Genomic DNA, 20,307 nt, shown 5'->3' with positions numbered 1-20,307 from the left:
ACACATTCTTTCAAGTGGCTCTTGTTTTGCTTAAAGTCTTCCAGGGGTTGAATGTCATGTAGTCCAGTTTAACACAACACCATGTTAACATTTTAAGCATAATAATAAAAAATGCATTATCAAGCATTACCATAGTAAAATCATTTAAAAGCAGTTGTTACATATATATTTTTTGCTTTACATACACAGTGATGCATTTTGATTGGTAGCTGAACAAGTATACACAATAATTAATCCCTTATTGATAATATAGGACCATATCTAGACTAATCACAAATCAAGTTACAGAGCTTTATTATTACAAAACGAAATATTATAAAACAACCTCCAAAATTACATTAAATACATCAAAATGTGAAATGTGAAACTAATATGAAATAACTAAAAATATATGATTTTCTGGCTGTTAGGAGAAAAAACATCTAATGTTTAACGTTGGTTGAATTTGTCTGAAAGAAAAGTACTAGTCCAGTGCCTCAATTCACTCCTTTCCTTCCCCTTCTCTGCCCCCATCTCCACCCGGAGCTTTCAGATGCAAAATAAGCAGACATATGGAGAGGAGGTCTTTCCCCGGCCCTCCTAAAGATTCAGATTGTATGACAAATCACGTCCACCACCATCCTCCCAACCCAGGGCTGGATATCCAGACAACAGCTTCATTAGAGTGAAAGAGGGAGTTTTTGCAGCTTTGCCGAGTCAAGCTCAGACCTCTACCCCTTCTCAATTACTCCATTGTTGCTTCCAGCTTCAAGTTATTGCACTCCAAAACATATGGCTTAGTTGAGCACATACAAGTGATGCCATCACCCAGCTCTGTGTCTCAGTTGGGTCTTTAAGTGGGCACCAATATCAAAGTAAGGAGGGAGGAACTATGAAGACTGCCTGAATGCATTTATTTACAAGTAAAATACATATTAGCTGTTATTTTGTGTCTAGGTTAGTGAAAAATCACACTTCATGACTTAAAGTCAAAATCTTATTAAAATTGATGAATAAGTATTTAATATTATATAGTATACATTCATTTTAAACAGTATAAATAATTTTACCACAAAACTTTCCCGACTTTAAAAACATTTTACCATCATTTGTGACTAATAAGACATTTTAAAGAAAGCTTTGTACTGTTTACATTGCATAACACATTAAACACAAGTTGAGTTCATAATATTTCAAAGTTCAACATTTCTAAACCCCTAATTTCTAAAACTTTTTTTAATTTAGATATAAATCATTAAAATATTTTATATTAGCATTGTTTTGGCAAAATGTCACGAAGTTAAATGCATTCAGACATACAAACCCAAGTTTTAGAAAAGTTGGGACATTAAAAAATGCAAAATAAACAAGAATCTTTCACTCATTCATTGTATGTTTTACTGCCGCTTTATCCTGGTCATGGTCATGGAGGGAAAAATGCAGCATTCTTTGGGCAGAATACAGCAAACATACGAATAAGTCCCAGTTCATCACGGGGCAGACACACACACACACACACACACACACACACAGAGTTAGGAAAACAGTGGGAGAAGAACAGATCACCCGGAGGAAACCCATGCAGACCTAGGTAGAAAATGCAAACTTCACACAGAAAGGCCCCTGGTTGCCCAATCGGGGAATCAAACCCAGACCTTTCTTGCTATGAGGTGACAGCGCTACAGACTACACCACCGTATCACCAAAACACCAATCTGTTATTTGTTAATGCTCTTTAACCAAGTACAAAACCTTTCCAATGTTTTTACCGTTCTATCCTGGTCAGGGTTGCGGTGGGTCTGTTTCATTGGGCAAAATGCAGCAAACATACAAAACGAGTCCCAGTTCATCACAGGGCACACACACACACACACACACACACACACAGTTAGGAAAACAGTGGAAGAAAAACAGATCCCCCGGAGGAAACCCATGCAGACACAAGGCGAACATGCAAACTTCACACAGAAACCCAGGCCCTTCTTGCTGTGAGGTGACAGTACTACACACTGCACCACAGTGCCTCCAAAACAGCAATCTGTTATTTGTTAATGCTCTTTAACCTTTAACCTTTCTAACTGAGAAAAGTACAAAAACATTTCCAATGTTTTTACTGACAAGTTTACTCGTATTATTCTTCTTTGACATGGTCACTGTTGTGTGATTCTCCTCTTTATGATGAGCCATGCATTTTTGATGGGAGACAAAACTGGACAGCGGGCAGGCCAGTCAAACCACACTGCTGTATTGCATGCAGAATAAGGCCTGGAACTGTCTTACTTAAACTCCATGAACTTCTTTTTAAAATATGCCACCTTGATGGCACCATGTGTCTCTCTAAAATCCCAATGCACCCCTCAGGGTTAATTGATACCTCGATGTTTATTTTTCAAGCTAAAACATGGACTAATCTGACCACAGCATGATTCCACTGTCTTTCGGTCCATCTAAGATGATCTCGGGGCCAGAGAACTTGGTGATGTGTTGGCATAGAATAGATGTATATCAATCAGAAATCAACAGAGTTTCTGCTGTATCAATAAGTATATAGCTCAGAAGTGTTTAAAAAAAACCAGATCTGCTGCTGCACCAAAACCAGAACAACACCAATGACATGATACACTATTATGGTAGTGTCATTGCAGTGAGGAGAATGGTCCACCATGCAAATAATATCCGGTCAGTAAAAGTCCTGTGGGGGTTCCCTTTACTGATAATTAGTGTAAAGGTGGAAACAAAGTGTACAGAGCAACAGTTGGGCTACACTCAGTAACTGTATACATACACAATGCATATTTGTGGTAGATGTTGCCCAAAAAATGACAGGAATACCAATTAAACTGGTCAGTGAGTGTATGTTTCATGGTGTATGGCATGGTGTTTGCAAATGTGCTTAGTTGTGATTGGATGTGTGCCTCTGAGCACCAAATTTCCCCCACTCGTTAAAAAAACAAACAACTCAGGCTATAACTTTCAGTTCTTTTAGCATTACAGCAAATCAACGGTGTAGTTTATAAGGAGGCTATAATGAGATGAGCATATAGACTGTCCAAGACACAGGGCCGGAGAAGAATAGAAAACAGGAAGTTAAGAACGTGCCATTAGTTAAACATCTACAGTTCACAAGGCCACTGAAAGAAGACTGTAATATATGTGGTAGCTCAGTAAGGTCAGCGATGTGTAGTTATCATTAATCAGGGAAGCACAGTGCATTTGTCCCTCTTTAATGATGGCATAACATAGGCAAAGCATCTTCACATTTGGCCAACTAGTTACCCTGGTAACTTTGAATGATAACGTCTTTAGAGACACAGGTCTTATTGTGAGGACTAATGCAGGGTAAACTAGAGGTAAATTATGCCCTTGCACAAATACACAAAGACAACTGAATGCCTCGCTGTAGGGCTTGTATTTAAACTTTGGCACCTGATTGATAGTGGAATGTTCACAAAATGCTGCGTTCTGTGTCCAGTTCACAATGCAGACCTGAAATTAGCATTTAGATAGCCTGTAATGCAACTCCAAAACATGTTCATAATAGTACCTGTTAGTACTATTAAGCTGTAAATGCAAAATAAATAAATAAATAAAATTAAAAAATTGCACATTATGGAATAGGGAATGGTTAATATGAATTTATTAATGTGATGTATGACAATATAACTTCATATAGACAATTTAATTACTATATTATTTGGTTAGAGCAATCTAAACTGCAACATATATGTACTTTTTTTTTTAATTAAATGTAATACAAAAATTATAAATGTAAATACAGAACACTGTAAGCACGACCACCTAAACAATAAATAAATAAATAAAAAATTACACAAACCTAGTGAAATTTTTTGTCCATTTCTACTATATATAATTTGATAAATGTTTGGATGTATAAAATAATAATACTAATTGTTTTATGTGTGCAATAAATTAAATTGGTCTTATAGGCTTTTCAGCCTTACAAATATGCCATGTGATGCAGCTTCTTAACATTTAGTTTAACTATTTAAATAGTAATATACTTACATACATTTTCCTTTAGATTTAAAGCTAGATTACCTGGCAGTGTATTTGCATATAAACATTAGCAAAGTCATAATGTGCATGTTTTGAACACATATCAAAGTATGTGGTTATAGCATGAACATTAGTCATTTGCCTGTGTGTTTAAGATTTCATCAATTGCCCCTCAACACCAATTTCCAGACTTAAATTGGGCTTCATGGTGTGCCTCAGCATCACTTGAGTCCTTGCGTGCGGGCATCTCCTTACTGGATCCTGGCCAGCACAAGCAGTGCCAAGCAATTGTGCCAGCATGATTGTTGCTAAAAAAGTAAAGTCAAAGGACAATTGTGCCAATGCAAATTACAACCCCAAAACAGAAAAAGAAAGCTAGAAATGAGGTTAAAAAAATACTAAATAATGATGCAGCAGGTGATGTCAACAGGTGCGTGTAATCATGATTTGGAACAAAAGCAGTATCCACAAAAACCTGTGTCTTTGAGAAGCAAAGACTCAGAGAAAGATTGAAAGGGATTTGAATATATTGCCCTATACAAAGCATAATATTATTGGACTTGCATATATCCCCCTCTACAATGTATAATATCAATAAACAGTTCATGAAATTGGGAGGAATTTCAGTGAGTAAAGAGCAAGGGCACAAGCTAAACACCTGTGATTCCTAATCTGCATCAAGTACTGTCATTTATGAGTATCTGATCTAAGCACATGGGCAGGAAATTACCTCTGTCAAGCAGTACAATACAGAGTTGCATTTAGAAATGCCATCTACAACTTTACTGTGCAAAAAAGAAGCCTTATGTTAAACATGTCCAGAAGCGGCGTCAAGTTATCTGGACTTAGAGACATCCCTATGCTGTTGCACATGTTTGCAGGAACATTAGGATAATAATACAGTTGGGAAAATAACACCTGAAACACTTCATCGCTTTGTATCCTCTGTGTCAAAATAACTTTTAAGTGTTGTGAGAAGGAATGGTGACATTGAAAAGTGATAAATGCATGAGCATCCTAACTTTTTTTGGAATGTGATGCAGGTTCCTGCATGAAATGCAGGAATAGATGTACAGTTTATTAACAAATTAAATGAAGTTGTCCAGACAAACATGAAATATCTTGGGTTCATACTACCTGCAATTTAAAAAAAAGTCACCATAAATGTAAGAAACACTTTTTTTTCATTTTCCATACTGTACCAACTTTTTTCTGATTTGGGGTTTTATTTTGTTTAAGTCGAAACAATGTACTTTTACATAAAAGTATTAAAACAGTTTTAATAATGTCTGGTTGTATACCATCTGACATTCTCTTGGTGGTGAAATTCATAATCATGTTGTAAAGCTGTATAATAAATGTGATCATATTATTAATGTTATTGCTAATATGTTTTTATATTAGATAAATTTTAAATTGATTAAAATTATTAATTAATATTATTATTAATAAATAGATTTTAGATACAATTTTGAAATTCTCATTACACACACTGTAAGAATGATGTTGTGTATTTGTAATTATTTTCCTTCAATTTAAATAATTAAAAATAGGTTGCATAGGAACATGAGTCCTGAATAGAGAGTCTTGAATAGACCTCATTCTAGGTCACTGTTCACTGAGTTTTGCATGTTCTTTTGATGTTTCCAGTGGGTACTCTGGGTACTTTGGTTATCCCCAGCTCCAAAAACTTGCAGGAAACGGACTGGCTGCTGTAAATTGTCCCTATACGTGAAATAGGGATAAAAATGGCAACATGTCCAGGGAGTATTTCTGCATTGTGGCCAGTTCTTAAGTACCACTAACTCCACCACTAACTTTTTTTAAATTATGAAACAAAGGTATTGTTTGTTTGTTTATTAGGATTTTAACGTCATGTTTTACACTTTTGGTTACATTCATGACAAGAACGGTAGTTACTCATTACACAAGATTCATCAGTTCACAAAGTTATATCGAACACAATCATGGACAATTTAGTGTCTCCAATTCACCTCACCTGCATGTCTTTGGACTGTGGGAGGAAACCGGAGCACCTAGAGGAAACCCACACGAACATGGGGAGAACATGCAAACTCCACACAGAAAGGACCCAGACCGCCCCACTGGGGGATCGAACCCAGGACCTGTGAGGCGACAGTGCTACCCACTTAGCCACTGTGCAACAAAGGTATAAACTAAAAAGACTATTGCATATATAAAATGCATGCTTTAAAATATAACTTTAGAACTTGAAAAATTGATTTCCTGATCAATTTCTCATTAAAAGAGGAAATATGTATACAAAAGTTAGAAATATAATGCACAATGTTGGGTAAATTGACATTCTTATTTGAAGTCTGGCGTTTAATAAACCATATCAACTAAAGTAAGTGAAGTTGTTGAATTTGGGCAGTGGTGTTGCCAGTGCCATGGCTTTGGTTTTCTCTTTTTACCAGAATTTACCAGAGATGGGGGTTGATTTTCGGATTTTGGGGAGTGCTCTCCTGCCACAATTGAGGCAGTGGAGTAAGGAATGAATTATCATTCAGGAGTAATGGTCCTATTCTGTCCTTTGCGGCTGTGGAAGCAGGAGAAAGGGGTGCACGGGCGTCTGCAGAGGGGAAGGGATTATTTCGGGGATTACCATGTGAAAACTTCTATCAGACTTTCTGACTCAAAGGTCCTTTGCGGTAATCGCGTTAATACCCGGGGATTAATGCTGGGCCAAACGCGAAATTGAATTTAAATTCGACTTGCGGACATATATATGAAATAAATAGAGAGACATTCTTAAGGAGAAGAAAAGAGTCACACACGACCCATGCCAGACTTCTATAAAGAGCGTAAAACAGACTGGGAGGAGGAAAGTACACAAACACCTGCCACGCGTATCCGTTTGCTGAAAAGATCTAAACCTAGTGCATTTACACTTTTCCCAGTTTTTGGTTTAACAGAGGTGTCCTGATAAAGTCTGAATACCCCCCTTTTGGTAGTATTGATTATCTAGATTTAGTCTAGATTTAAAGTCCGCATCCTAGGCTGGGTGTAAAGCTCGCCTTGAAGGAGCAGCTCAGCGCCTCTTTAAGTAATGCGCTTGTTTCATTTTCTCACGTGTTTGTGCTATTGAAATGCAATAAGATCCCGTGCACTTGTGCCTAATCCTGTCAAAATCTCCTTGGCAACCCCTCTCTCTGTGCGGGGAAAAAAAACGATCCACCCCCAGCATCCCCTTCACTAAAGAACCCCTCTTTTCCATCCATCACTTTTATGGAAATAAGTCACTTTATATGTGCAATAAGGTTCACGTTTAAGGCAGATCGCTAATGTCCTAACTAAAGCCAATGGGCATTCAAGCTGTTTTGGGTCTTTGAAGTTATTGCTGACAGGTTGGTGTTGTAATAATAAAATCGATCTCTTCCTCCATCAGGAGCTTCTGAGATGCAACAACACCGGAGGCCTTTAAACCGGAGCAATAAAAAGTTCAGTTAGAGTAGTAGCCTCCAGCATAGTGCATGCAAGAGGAAAAGCCAGTCAGTCATTGCCAAGATAGGAAATGCAAGATGCAGGATAAGAATGGGATGGCTTACACGAGTCAGGTGTAACATCTATCTATCTATCTATCTATCTATCTATCTATCTATCTATCTATCTATCTATCTATCTATCTATCTATCTATCTATCTATCTATCTATCTATCTATCTACATTGCTTTCAGTTCAGTTGTTCTGATTTACTTAGAAGCTCTATGGATTCACAAGTAAGAATTCCTAGACATGTCCCATAACTAATTAAGTTAAAAGAAAAGCCCACAGTCACTCAAAACAGTTGCAAAATGACAAAAGCAGCAAGAGCAACAGTAACATACAAAAAAACAAGAAATCAACGGCACCACAACCATCTTCATTCTTATATTCCACGCTTAACTCTTCTCCTAAAAGGGAAGATACACATTTAGGCACATTGCAACTTTCTTTGGAACTATGATCTTCTGCCAGTAATTCAGCTTGTCATGTTTGGAGAAAAAACGTTTGTACTTATGATCCACAGAACACCACACCCACTGTAAAGTATAGAGATGGTAGAATTTTAATATGTCCCAACTTTTTTTGAATGTGTTGCTGGCATCAGATTTGATATTTGTTTATATTTACAAAATACAATCAAGTTGGTCATAAAATGTCTTTTCCATGTACTTTCTTTTGTTAAATTACATATTCATTTTAATTGCATTATAGAAAATGTCCCAACTTTTCTGGAAATAGGGTTTGTAGTTTGTGTTATGGATCTGATTTAAAAAATGATATAATTACCTTTTTACCCATCAATGCACAGTCAATTACTAATAATGACAAAATGAAAACTTCAAAAGTTACTCAATGTATTTAAAATAAAAATTTTATTCAGGCACTTTATTCAATAAATTGTAGAAGCTGCAACAATTACAGATGAAAATTATATTTGATACATTTGTACAAGCTTTGCCCATGAATTAATGGAATATCCTCTTGATCTCTGTAAAACTGGATGTCAAGCATCTTTGAACTGCCATGTTTAGGTGTCTCTAGATGTTCAATGGGATTTAAGTCTGGGATTTGGCTGCAGACTTCAGACACTTGCCCATAGCTACTGTAGCATTGTTTTGGCTCTATGCTTCGGGTCATTGTCATATTGAAAGGTGAACTGTCTTCCAACCTGAGTGCAGGTGCATTTTAAATATTTTTTGTGATTGAAATATAGTTGGAATTATAACTTTTATTCAAAAACGGAAATATCTATACAACTGTGATTCTGGGGCAGTGTGGTGGTTGTGGTCCTGCAATGACCCTTTAGACCTGCTATCTTCTTTTTTGGTCACTGCCTATGATGAGTTTGTCATGTTCAACAAAATATTCAATTTGGTTTCCTTCACGTATCCATATATTTCCTGTCACATGCCAAAAACAAGCGGAAAACAGATTGGCTAAAATAAATGGTAAATGGGTGTGAATGAGTAAATACATGTTTTGAGTGTGCTTTAAATGTAATTGACTGATTTCTAACAAGTGTATAAAATCTATATACATTTAAAATAAACGTCATGCTTCCAGCTGTGCATGACTGTAGTCGTGTGCACAAACTTAATTCCATGAAGACATTATTTGATGAGTCTGGTGTTTAGGAACTCCAGATATCGACACACTTTTGTCCATTTAGTATAGTCTAGTAATTTAACACAAAAATATGGTGACATAAAGTATGCTTTCATGGTGATGAACAGACTGAACAGCATTAATTGGAGGGCTACATCCTAAACTAGTAACTACAAAAATAGTAACTACACTATTGTTGATGTGCTAACTTGTACTAACATGTTGTAGTAGTATGCTGTAGTAGTATTCTGCAATAATGGGAAGCTTTGGGCATTGATCTGCCCTCTAGTGGACATTGCTTTTAATGCTCCATGGAGCACCAAAAAGTGCACAAAAAAACTTGAACTGTCTTTGTTACCAATCAACAAACTAATGCCAATTAAATAAGCTATTATTCTTGATTTACTGATATGGTTTACAATACATTTTTATATATTTATAATAAAATATGTATTCTGCATAAAAGAATGTAACAAACCAAATTAACGATGCTTTTAAAGTAATAAAAGTTAAACAATTAAAATGAATATTGAAATTAATTTGTTTGTTTTATTTTTAAAATGTTGTTTTTTTTTTTTTTTACAAAAGCACAGTAAAAGTTTCATGAAGCACATCATATATTTTAAACTGGTCTAAAAGTAAAAAAAAAAAAAAACTGTAACAATCACCCCTGGTCACCCCTAACTCGTCCAACTCTGGCACATATGCATTTTGTAAGTTTGGCACAAAGTGTGGAGGCTGTAGAGAAAGCCTGAACGTGCTCCAGGGCGCAGGGTGTTTTTGTTCCCGCTGGGATGATTTGAATGAGAATAATGCTATTGGAGTGTTGCAGGCCGAGGAGAAAATGAGTGACAAAAGCGCAGAGGCGCAGAAATTGGACGGCGGACAAGGCGTGTAGAGCTGAAAAGGAGAGCGGAGAGACGCGCACAATGGAACAATTCACCTTATAATCGCTTTGATATATTATACATGCCTGAAGACTCTAAACATTGTGTAATTATTTATAAATGACTGTCCCCCAGTCCTCATAATACCGCATAGAGAAAAGCGCTGCAGGTCTCTCCTCCGACTATTCCTAAATAGTGCCCCCTTTCTATTAATTCTAAAGGAGGCGCAAGATGCAGGCGATTGAATCAATTGAATAATTAATGGTCAATTGTATGGCTGTCTCATAAAGATGTCTTTAAATAAACCTTAAGAAATTGCGCATAGCGGGGCAGTATGATTTAACGGCTTCTTTCATCTGGCGCAAATATCAATAAGAAAATGGAACACTTGTGGACTCGTGGTGTTGCACTGTGGATTTGTATAGACAGTCATAGCAGACTATACAGCTTATTGCCACTGTGCCTCAAGTGTTGTTTATGGTGTAGTGATGCACTGACAAAACAATTGATACAGTTCAGGTCAAAAGTTTACATGTATGTCATGACAACCTTGTGATTTTAATAAACACTTAAATAAACATTTAAATTCGTGAAAGTTTGTTTTAATTAGTCATTTACTAAAAAGAACAAATTGCAATATCAAAACTGATATAATCTAGCCTATTTGTTCCCTACCGGTATATAGGCTATGTGTAGATTTTAACCTTCCTTTACTGACTTGTACACAAGTACACCTGCTCATTGAGCTGAGCCCAAACCCCATGTTAGTAGGGGGGTTTGAGTGAAGTGCCCATGAGTGTATATATCAACAGCTTACTCAATACTTCGTTCTATACTGCGGGTCAATTTAACACAGATCAGTGTAACACATGTTAATGCCCTGGAATATTTAAATAACTTAGTACACCTCATTACAGTGCAGGGCTTGTTAGCTTGTGACTATTGTGTTGGTTATGGTTATTGGCACTGTATTTTTCTCTGTGTTTTGGATAAATAGGATTGATACATAAACAAGTACAGATGCTTTCTGACAGGTGTTAACACACCGACACAGTTACCATATCATGCATTTTGCTGACATGAATTAATACAACTTACACCATTAAAGATTAATCTACCTGTTCTACATAATTAATATGAATACAGTGAAAGTACTGCAATCCAGTGGCTTAAAGAAATGTACATTATATGGACTTTACAATTGCCAGATCTTCACCCATTAAAAAGCCTTGTAATGTAATAATTGTCACCAGCTTATAGGATTAAACACTACGAAATAATATGTTATACATTATTTTGCAATAATGCTGTTACATCAGTTCTCAAATAGTATCAATTAGATAGATATACTACAACTACTACTACTACTACTACTACTACTACACTACTAATAACAATAATATCATCATCATCAGACAGTAACGTTTCATGTTTAATGGCATGTTTACCAGAATATGTGGCCCATTTTAACTGCACACGTTAGAATTGTCTTGATGCAGGACACCTGACAACTAAATAACTGTAGCTATAGAAACATAAAAATCTACATAAAATATATGTATTTTGGTCTTAAATGCAAATAAAAATAAACAGCAATGTGGTACATCTGGTAAAATGCTATTTTGCGCCCAGTTTTTTTTTATGCAAAACACAATGTCTGCTTAATATACAACACACAAGTCGTGTGTGTTTATGGCTGCATACTTTTTTTGAGCTCTAGATTATGCAAAAAGTAGGTTGGCAATGTTTTACTCTTGTTTATCCATTTCAAAACATTCAAATGTGATGTATTTAGGGCTTTAATGTTATTGAACACAAATTATTTCACCATGTTTGATGAAAATGCATGCCTCAAACACCTACCCAGCAAACAAGAAAACTGGGTTTAAATGCTTTAAATTGGTCTATAATAGATTCATTAAAGTTTATCAGGTGCATAAATAAGCAAGCAGGTAGTTTGCAGGGTTTTCTCTTTGTTCAAGCATGTAAAAAGTTCTTGCTGATTTTAAAAAGCGTGCCTAGCCCGGGGGTCTCTTTAGTCTGGAGTTTGGCTAGTCTTCTTTCTGTCTTTCTTTCTTTTTTCTCTTTCTTTTCATAGCTTTATCTTAAAGCGGAATTGCTCTTGAGAGGACAGATAGCAACAGCGGCGTTCGCGTGGCTCGGAGCATTGGCGCGCTCTGATTGGCCAGTAGTGATTACAGGCACGCTCCAGAGGGCCAACAAACAACTGGCATAAATTATGCTAATGAGATAGTCGTGCGGCACGGGGCAGACCTGATGCAACCCATTCATCCATCCTTCAGCGAAATGCCAAAGCACGGGGGTGCGCCCATTGTCTTAACGGAGTATATAAGGGAACTGAGGCCAGTCGTGTGCCAGGCTCACTAGCTCACGAGAGCTGATTGAAGAGCAAAACCGAGACGGACGCGTGCCTTCAAACTTCAACACAAACTTTATCTGCGCCAGTTGGGCTTCCTAGCACGAGATCCTTCCTCATCCCTAACTCCCAGACTTAACAGGTATGTAGAGTCCACACAGCACATACATTTAATACATTTTGCGCAGTATGTTATCGTGTTAAACAGTTGCAAATAGTTCCTAATGTATTTCTTTTTGCATTTCCGCAGTGATCATCATGGAGAGCGCATTTTCTGACCTAGACAGCAACAGCTGCGATTACTTCCCTCACACGGATGACGAGGATTCCCGCGGCAGCATGCACGCCGCCTCCCCGGCTTCCTCCGTTCCATCCCCGGCGCATGACGCTCAGGACTCGGCCGCCGAGCTGCAGCAGAAAAAGAAGCGCAGGGGGCGCGTCAGAAGCGAGGCCACCGTCCACGTGGTGAAAAAGAACAGGCGGCTGAAGGCGAACGACCGCGAAAGGAATCGCATGCACAACCTGAACGACGCCCTGGACACCCTACGCGGTGTGCTACCCGCCTTCCCGGACGATACCAAGCTGACCAAAATCGAGACCCTCCGCTTTGCGCACAACTACATCTGGGCTCTATCCGAGACCATACGCATCGCAGACCTGAACAAAGGCAGAGACTCTGCACCGGCTCTCAGCTGTATGGGGGATGCACCCAGTCCGGGCAGTGATGCGTGCTCCTGGCCATCAAGCGCGTCCTCGTCTGCTTCTTCTCCATCCTACTGCTCTTCGAACCTGGGCAGTCCGGAGGCTGTTGACAATTACGGATTTCTGCAGGCAGACGTTGTTTACCGCTACCACAGCTTCCCTGGCATGTTCTAGTCTAAAAGCTTTTTTTTCTGAAGCTAGACTAATGGAGGAAAGACTTTTATCCTTTATTAGAAAAGTGCAGAGCTTAGATGTTCACTGTTTGCCTTAACTACTGCAATGAGAATGTTCTTATTTTTCTACGGTTTGTATTTTTCCAACTTAAAAGGTACAATTTGCACTTTTTTACATTATTCCAATGCCAGTAAGTGCCAGAAGACAAATTTGCTTGTGGTCGTCCGAGGTGAAAAGTCAATTTTACAATTTGTAAAGCGCTGGAGCAGAAACGCTGTGACAATAGATTGAAAAGCCGTCAGATAGACAAGTATCTGGCCTTATGCATTATGTATTTTGACCCCAGGAAAAGAACCGTTTCACACGACTGATGCTTTTTGTTGTATTTATTATACCCGTTGCTGTTCTATTTTTATATTGTATTTTAATGTATATAAAGAGATTTATTCTATTATGTATTTACCTCAAAGTATAATTCTGTTACAAACTTTTTTGTACGAATAAATATAACGTTTTTTTTACAAACAAAACATGCTTTCTTGCACGTGTTGTCATTGCAATCAGGTGAATCTTCTCAGTCAGTACAAATCCGTCAAATCCAATCTGACATGACGATAATGAGATTGGAGCGTCAGTGAGCGCGTCAGGACGCATTCAAACTAAGTTAACGGTTATACCGCATCATCAGCATCATCAGCAGCAGCAGGTGATGAACCTTCATAATGCGCACTGAAGCGTTCATTCATTCATCAACCTATAGCCATCCATCACATTTAATACAATTATAACTCGGGTTTAACAGTCAGCACCAAATGATGTATGTGATTTTATATAGGCTACATGTGTAAAACGAATAAAATCAATAACATTGTTCGAATGGAAATTGGTTTGGTGTGTTAACGCTGTCTAAAATAAAAGGGGCTTTTGAAATGTATCACCAACAAAGACATTAAAAATGCTATGGACTACAATAATTAAATCTGTAATATGATCAACAGTAATTGTATCTAACTTGATGAAATTAACTATAGGCTAGTTTTATAATTAAAGTAATACAATTGCTGTGGTTTGTTTAAGTTCTCTAAGGGACTACACCTTATTATATTAGAGAGATCATAAACCCTTGACACATTAAAACAGATCATTGTTTATGATCCACAATAATGCAGTAATAATTGAGCTAACCAACATAATTAGGTCCGTTATAATAAAATTCAGCTGAGACTTGCTTCACTTATCTCCGAATAAAAAATCCAGAAATCAGTTGCAACACTTGCTTCGAAGAGATTGTCCTCACTAACTGAAATTACATCAACCAATATGGTTAAATGTAAAGAAAAGGTTTTAAAAAATTGGAAACATTTTATATAGGCTCCGTTAATGTAATATAACTTTATTTAACATGTTGAATTAGTTTTATTTACTGAATTAGTTTTTTTAATACTACAGTAATTTAGTCTAATATGATCAAATCTGTGTTAATGCTCACTGAGTGACTAGATCAGGCAACTTAAATTGTGTCATAAATGCCAGTGGCAAAAAGATAAAATTTAAAAAGATTCATCAGGCTAAAATAATGTAGTTTGGCTTTAATAAAAAAAGTTGGTCTAATGTTTTGATGACATTTATTTACTGGCCAACATAAGTCAACTTCAACAACTTGTCTGCATCTTAGAGCTTTTGAATATTTAATATATTTTATAAACATACTATTTAAAAAATATTTATTATTTATTAAGAGACAATGCGACCCTGTATTTAAAATGAAGTGATTAATTCACTAGGGGTTTCATTGTTCTAATAAAATAAAATTGGTTTCATAACGCTATTAAGCTTTAAAAGTTTAGATGTATGGTATACTATGGGCTGTACTTTACACTATAATAAACGGGTAAGTCTTATTCTAATGATCTAATGAAATTTACTTTGTTGTGTTATTATCAGTAAAATTATTATTATTTCATCAGACATTTATATCTTAAGATCTTAAATTTATTTATGGGATACAATGTTTTCCACTATGCATTATAATACCAGCACAAATGTATTATAATAATCTATTGTAAAATGTTCTATTATGATCAAATTATTAGATTGTTTAATTGTATTATATAATACATTTAATCGCATTTTACAGCGTATTAAAATAAGCTAATTTATATTTTATAAGAGAGAATTAATACATGGCAGTTTAAAAAAAAAAAAACATTTAAAAAAAAGAAATCTGCGCTTAAACAAACTTTTCTTTTACAATAACCATTAAATTAACAAGCAAAAAATAGTACTAATATAATGTCCAATTAAATAAAACTACTTTGTTTATTTATTTATCTTTTTATAATAGGTTTATAATATTTCTATCTTTACTTTTATTTGCATTTCTATTTTGCACTTTTCAATAGGTATGATGTTAGCTCACGGTTTGAGGATTTAGGATTTGTATACAGGCTGGGCTTTGAGGAGCTTTTGAAAGGCTCTTTGTGCAGGCGGCTGCTGAATTTGGTTGGAAGGGGGTTCGGGTTAAATCCTCTATTGGAGAGTTGTGCGTGAGGTCCAGCCAGCGTTCTTGTAACTGCACGTGTCGGGGATCGGAGGTAATAATACTGCAAGCTCAAAGCCTGGAACATGCACATGCCCACTGACAACAGCAGTAAAGCTGAACGAGGCTGGTGCAACTTACAGACCCAAGTGCGAACCACCAGCTTGCTCTACAAACCGTGCAAATGTAGATCAGGAGAGTATATGAGGAGTTATAGTTTACACAGCTACAGGCAGCACACTGTGGCACTACCACCTGTTGTGGGTTAAGTTTTACACGATCATGCTGCAGCATCACTGTGGAAAGAAGTTACAGAATAAAGTCCTGTGTGCCTTTGTTTTCATGCACAAGACCAGAAAGAATTGGCAGCATTAACCGAATCCACCGCCAACTCGCATCTGCAATCACATTATTACCAGCTCAGTAAATCCACTCATTAAAAGAGGGCATAGCTGTCAATATTCACTTCAATACTGATGAACATTACCTAACAATACAGAAAATACGTTTTTAAATCATAGTGATGCAAAAATGCTGCCATTACCTTTTACTTTAATTAATATTAAATATTGTCTTAAACACTGTCTTGAAAATAGTGCAATCCATAATTTACAGTTTATCATTATTTAAAAGATAATCATATAATTACTGGTATAGTAGATTAAATTCATAGAAGACAAGGACGCTCAATATAGTTTATGGCATTTTACAAGTTATGACAAACAAATGTGCATAATTGATATTGGTATGAATTACAGTATTGACGAAGGAGACACTATTTATCCATTTGAAACTAATTAGTATATTTACTGATTTGTTCTAACCACATGCAATTAAATTTGCTGACTTAAGGAATATTATTTTTAAAACTGTAGTGGCAAATAAAAAATAGAACCTCTTTATATATTATGGTCATACTAAGCAAAAAGTTCAGCAATCTTAACAGATTATGGTACATGCAGGTTATGGCAAAACCAAAAAAGCAAATTTATGTCGTCAAAAACATTGTATATTTTACTGTCAACCACTGTTTGCTCAATACAGCTTGTACAGATTTAGGTTCAATGATGAATTTATGCTGTATACTGAATCTAAGATTAGAAACATCTGCCACACAAATAAGCCCTTTTCCTTGATCGGCACCTCAAATGACATTTGTTGCACATGGACAAAAAAAAACTCATGTTAAGCTTACTTGGCTGTGGACAGTTTTGTCTATGTTACAGCATCATTTTATTCATATCAGTTCTGTTACTTGGATTACATTTAATCACAGGGTAACAGCTTGTTTTTTTTTTACCTCCCAACCTTGCCAAAAGCCACTGTTCCATGTCAGTTTTAATAGGTGTAGCCAAATTAACCCTTGGCATATGGAATCACCAGCTATAGTCAGTTTTAATTATGAACAAGAAATTAGAAAACCATGTTGCAAAGTTAAATGTCATTATATAAATTTATACACCATTACTGAAACTGCTGGTTGTAAATCTTTGATCCAGCATATCAAAAACCCACAATAACCAGTAATGTTGTTACATGGGAGGCACATTGGCACACTACTACTAGAGTTGGTCTCAACATGGGTTCTGGGGACTTGTATTCTCATTTCTGATGAACGTCTGTAAGAAGTCAGTATGGGTTGATAATGGAGACAACCCATAATGACACTTATCCAAAAAAGCTCATTCAAAATTATATATTTACATTTCCACCAAGGTGATGAGTGTTTAGTGGCATAACCGTGAGCATAAAACAGGTTAAGACATTGACCTAAGAGTCAGAGATCAGCCTCAGAGAAACATTTAACTAATAGATAAAGCTTATTTGAAGCTGATGTGTTTCTGTTAACTACTGGACTAAAGTTCAGATGCAGCAGCACATTCATACATTGCCTGTTTTACCAGCGCTTTATCCTGGTCAGGTTCACAGTTAGTCTTATTTATTGGGTTAAAAATAGGAATCACCCCAGACAGGTTGCCAGTCTATCACAGATCAGATACACATTTTCACATATACACACTCATACTCAGAGCAGATTTAGTAGCTCCAATTGCCCTGACTGCATGTGTTTGGATTTGAAAGAGGACACCTGATCACCTGGAGGAAACCTGTGGACACAGGGAGAACATGCAAACTCTACACAGAAAGGACTCTGGCCACCCTTCTTGCTAATAAAAGACAGCCCTCACAAGAAGCATATAAAGACAAATTAAAAGGACCTGTCCTGAAGTCTGGCCTGAATGTATTGCATAGACAAAGTAAAGCTTAACAAAGCTAACAACATAAAATTAAACAGATAAAATAATTCAACATGCTATTAATTATTTAACAATTTTAATATTGATATATTATATTTTTTTATTATATATGTTATTTTAATACAGCTTTATTTCTTTTTATTTGACCCTTTTATTTCTTACACATTATTCTGCTGAAGCCAATTTTTCATTAACATATATAACGTGCAGAGATTATAAATATTTTTGCTAAATATTTTGGGATTTTTTGATCTACTGATCACATTTTTACTAACTTATCCTACTAAAGTTGAGTTCTGATTAGAACACAAAAGATTAATCTTTAAATTCCATGCAAATTCATTACACTCTAATTTTATAAAAACTGTTTTATTTCAACCCAGATCCAGATTTCAGTTTATATTTTAGTCCTCTAGCAAAGGAATGAATTGTCCACAAGTGAGACTCATAACTGAGCATTGTTCCTACAAATCCCTTTGGGGCTGGAAACCAGTATCAGTGTGGCAAGACTCACACAGGTCACAGGTCACTGAGGGGCAAAAGACCTCTCACATCGCATGGAGATCGCCTTCATGTCAATGGGCATAAAAACATCAAAACGTCCTTCATGTTTGTACAGCCATGAGCACACAGATACACCTCCCACTCTGTCGTAGGCACGGCTGTGGGTAAGCATAAGGCCAAAGGATCTGCATTGGCTTGACCTCCTTCTGAAGCATACCCAAATGTCACTAGTGTTCACAAAATAGCCCTATGAACTGTATGATTGTTAGATTGTGAATGTGGGTGTTTGTACTCTGTCTTGATTCACTTTGGCTAAGCCTGGCCAGCTAAGGGGAAAGAGATGATACTTTTCAGCAAGTCTGTAATACTAATTAGAAGAAGATGCACTATGATTTTTATGATTTGCTTATTTGAAATTACTCAGATTACTAAATTAATCCCAATCACAATCAAAATTAGATTAATTAAAGGGAATATTAGGCCAATTAGTGAACTCCTAAATTTCCTTTAACATATTTTTAAACGATTCTGCATGTTTCAGGTCATAGTTACCATTCTACACAAAAGTACACCCCTCACATTTCTGCAGATATTTAAGTATATCTTTTTATGGGACAACACTGAAAAATTACACTTTGACACAATGAAAAGTAGTCTGTGTGCAGCTTATATAACAGTGTAAATTTATTCTTCCCTCAAAATAACTCAATATACAGCCATTAATGTCTAAACCACCGGCAACAAAAGTGAGTACACCCCTTAGTGAAAGTTCCTGAAGAGTCAATATTTTGTGTGGCCACCATTATTTCCCAGAACTGCCTTAACTCTCCTGGGCATGGAGTTTACCAGAGCTTCACAGGTTGCCACTGGAATGCTTTTCCACTCCTCCATGACGACATCACGGAGCTGGCGGATATTCGAGACTTTGCGCTCCTCCACCTTCCGCTTGAGGATGCCCCAAAGATGTTCTATTGGGTTTAGGTCTGGAGACATGCTTGGCCAGTCCATCACCTTTACCCTCAGCCTCTTCAATAAAGCAGTGGTCGTCTTAGAGGTGTGTTTGGGGTCATTATCATGCTGGAACACTGCCCTGCGACCCAGTTTCCTGGAGGATAGAGCAGGGGATCATGCTCTGCTTCAGTTTTTCACAGTACATATTGGAGTTCATGTGTCCCTCAATGAAATGTAACTCCCCAACACCTGCTGCACTCATGCAGCCCCAGACCATGGCATTCCCACCACCATGCTTGACTGTAGGCATGACACACTTATCTTTGTACTCCTCACCTGATTGCCGCCACACATGCTTGAGACCATCTGAAGCAAACAAATTAATCTTGGTCTCATCAGACCATAGGACATGGTTCCAGTAATCCATGTCCTTTGTTGACATGTCTTCAGCAAACTGTTTGCGGGCTTTCTTGTGTAGAGACTTCAGAAGAGGCTTCCTTCTGGGGTGACAGCCATGCAGACCAATTTGATGTAGTGTGCGGTGTATGGTCTGAGCACTGACAGGCTGACCCCCCACCTTCTCAATCTCTGCAGCAATGCTGACAGCACTCCTGCACCTATCTTTCAAAGACAGCAGTTGGATGTGACGCTGAGCACGTGCACTCAGCTTCTTTGGACGACCAACGCGAGGTCTGTTCTGAGTGGACCCTGCTCTTTTAAAATGCTGGATGATCTTGGCCACTGTGCTGCAGCTCAGTTTCAGGGTGTTGGCAATCTTCTTGTAGCCTTGGCCATCTTCATGTAGCG

The 20,307-nt window shown here is 36.9% G+C and overlaps 1 protein-coding gene across 1 annotated transcript; it reads left to right on the top strand.

The window, feature by feature from the left end:
* Nucleotides 1–12,630: 12,630 nt before the first annotated feature.
* Nucleotides 12,631–13,248, top strand: neurog1 (neurogenin 1). Its single transcript, XM_062999973.1, has one exon. The coding sequence runs from the start codon at nucleotides 12,631–12,633 to the stop codon at nucleotides 13,246–13,248; it is 618 nt and encodes a 205-aa protein (XP_062856043.1).
* Nucleotides 13,249–20,307: the final 7,059 nt, after the last annotated feature.

Source organism: Trichomycterus rosablanca, chromosome 8, assembly GCF_030014385.1.
Source record: "Trichomycterus rosablanca isolate fTriRos1 chromosome 8, fTriRos1.hap1, whole genome shotgun sequence".
Classification (NCBI taxonomy): Eukaryota; Metazoa; Chordata; class Actinopteri; order Siluriformes; family Trichomycteridae; genus Trichomycterus; species Trichomycterus rosablanca.
This window is presented reverse-complemented; position numbering and strand designations above follow the sequence as displayed.

Excerpts from the sequence above, each read along its gene's own strand:
- neurog1 (XM_062999973.1), top strand. The coding sequence starts at position 12,631 with ATGGAGAGCGCATTTTCTGACCTAGACAGCAACAGCTGCGATTACTTC.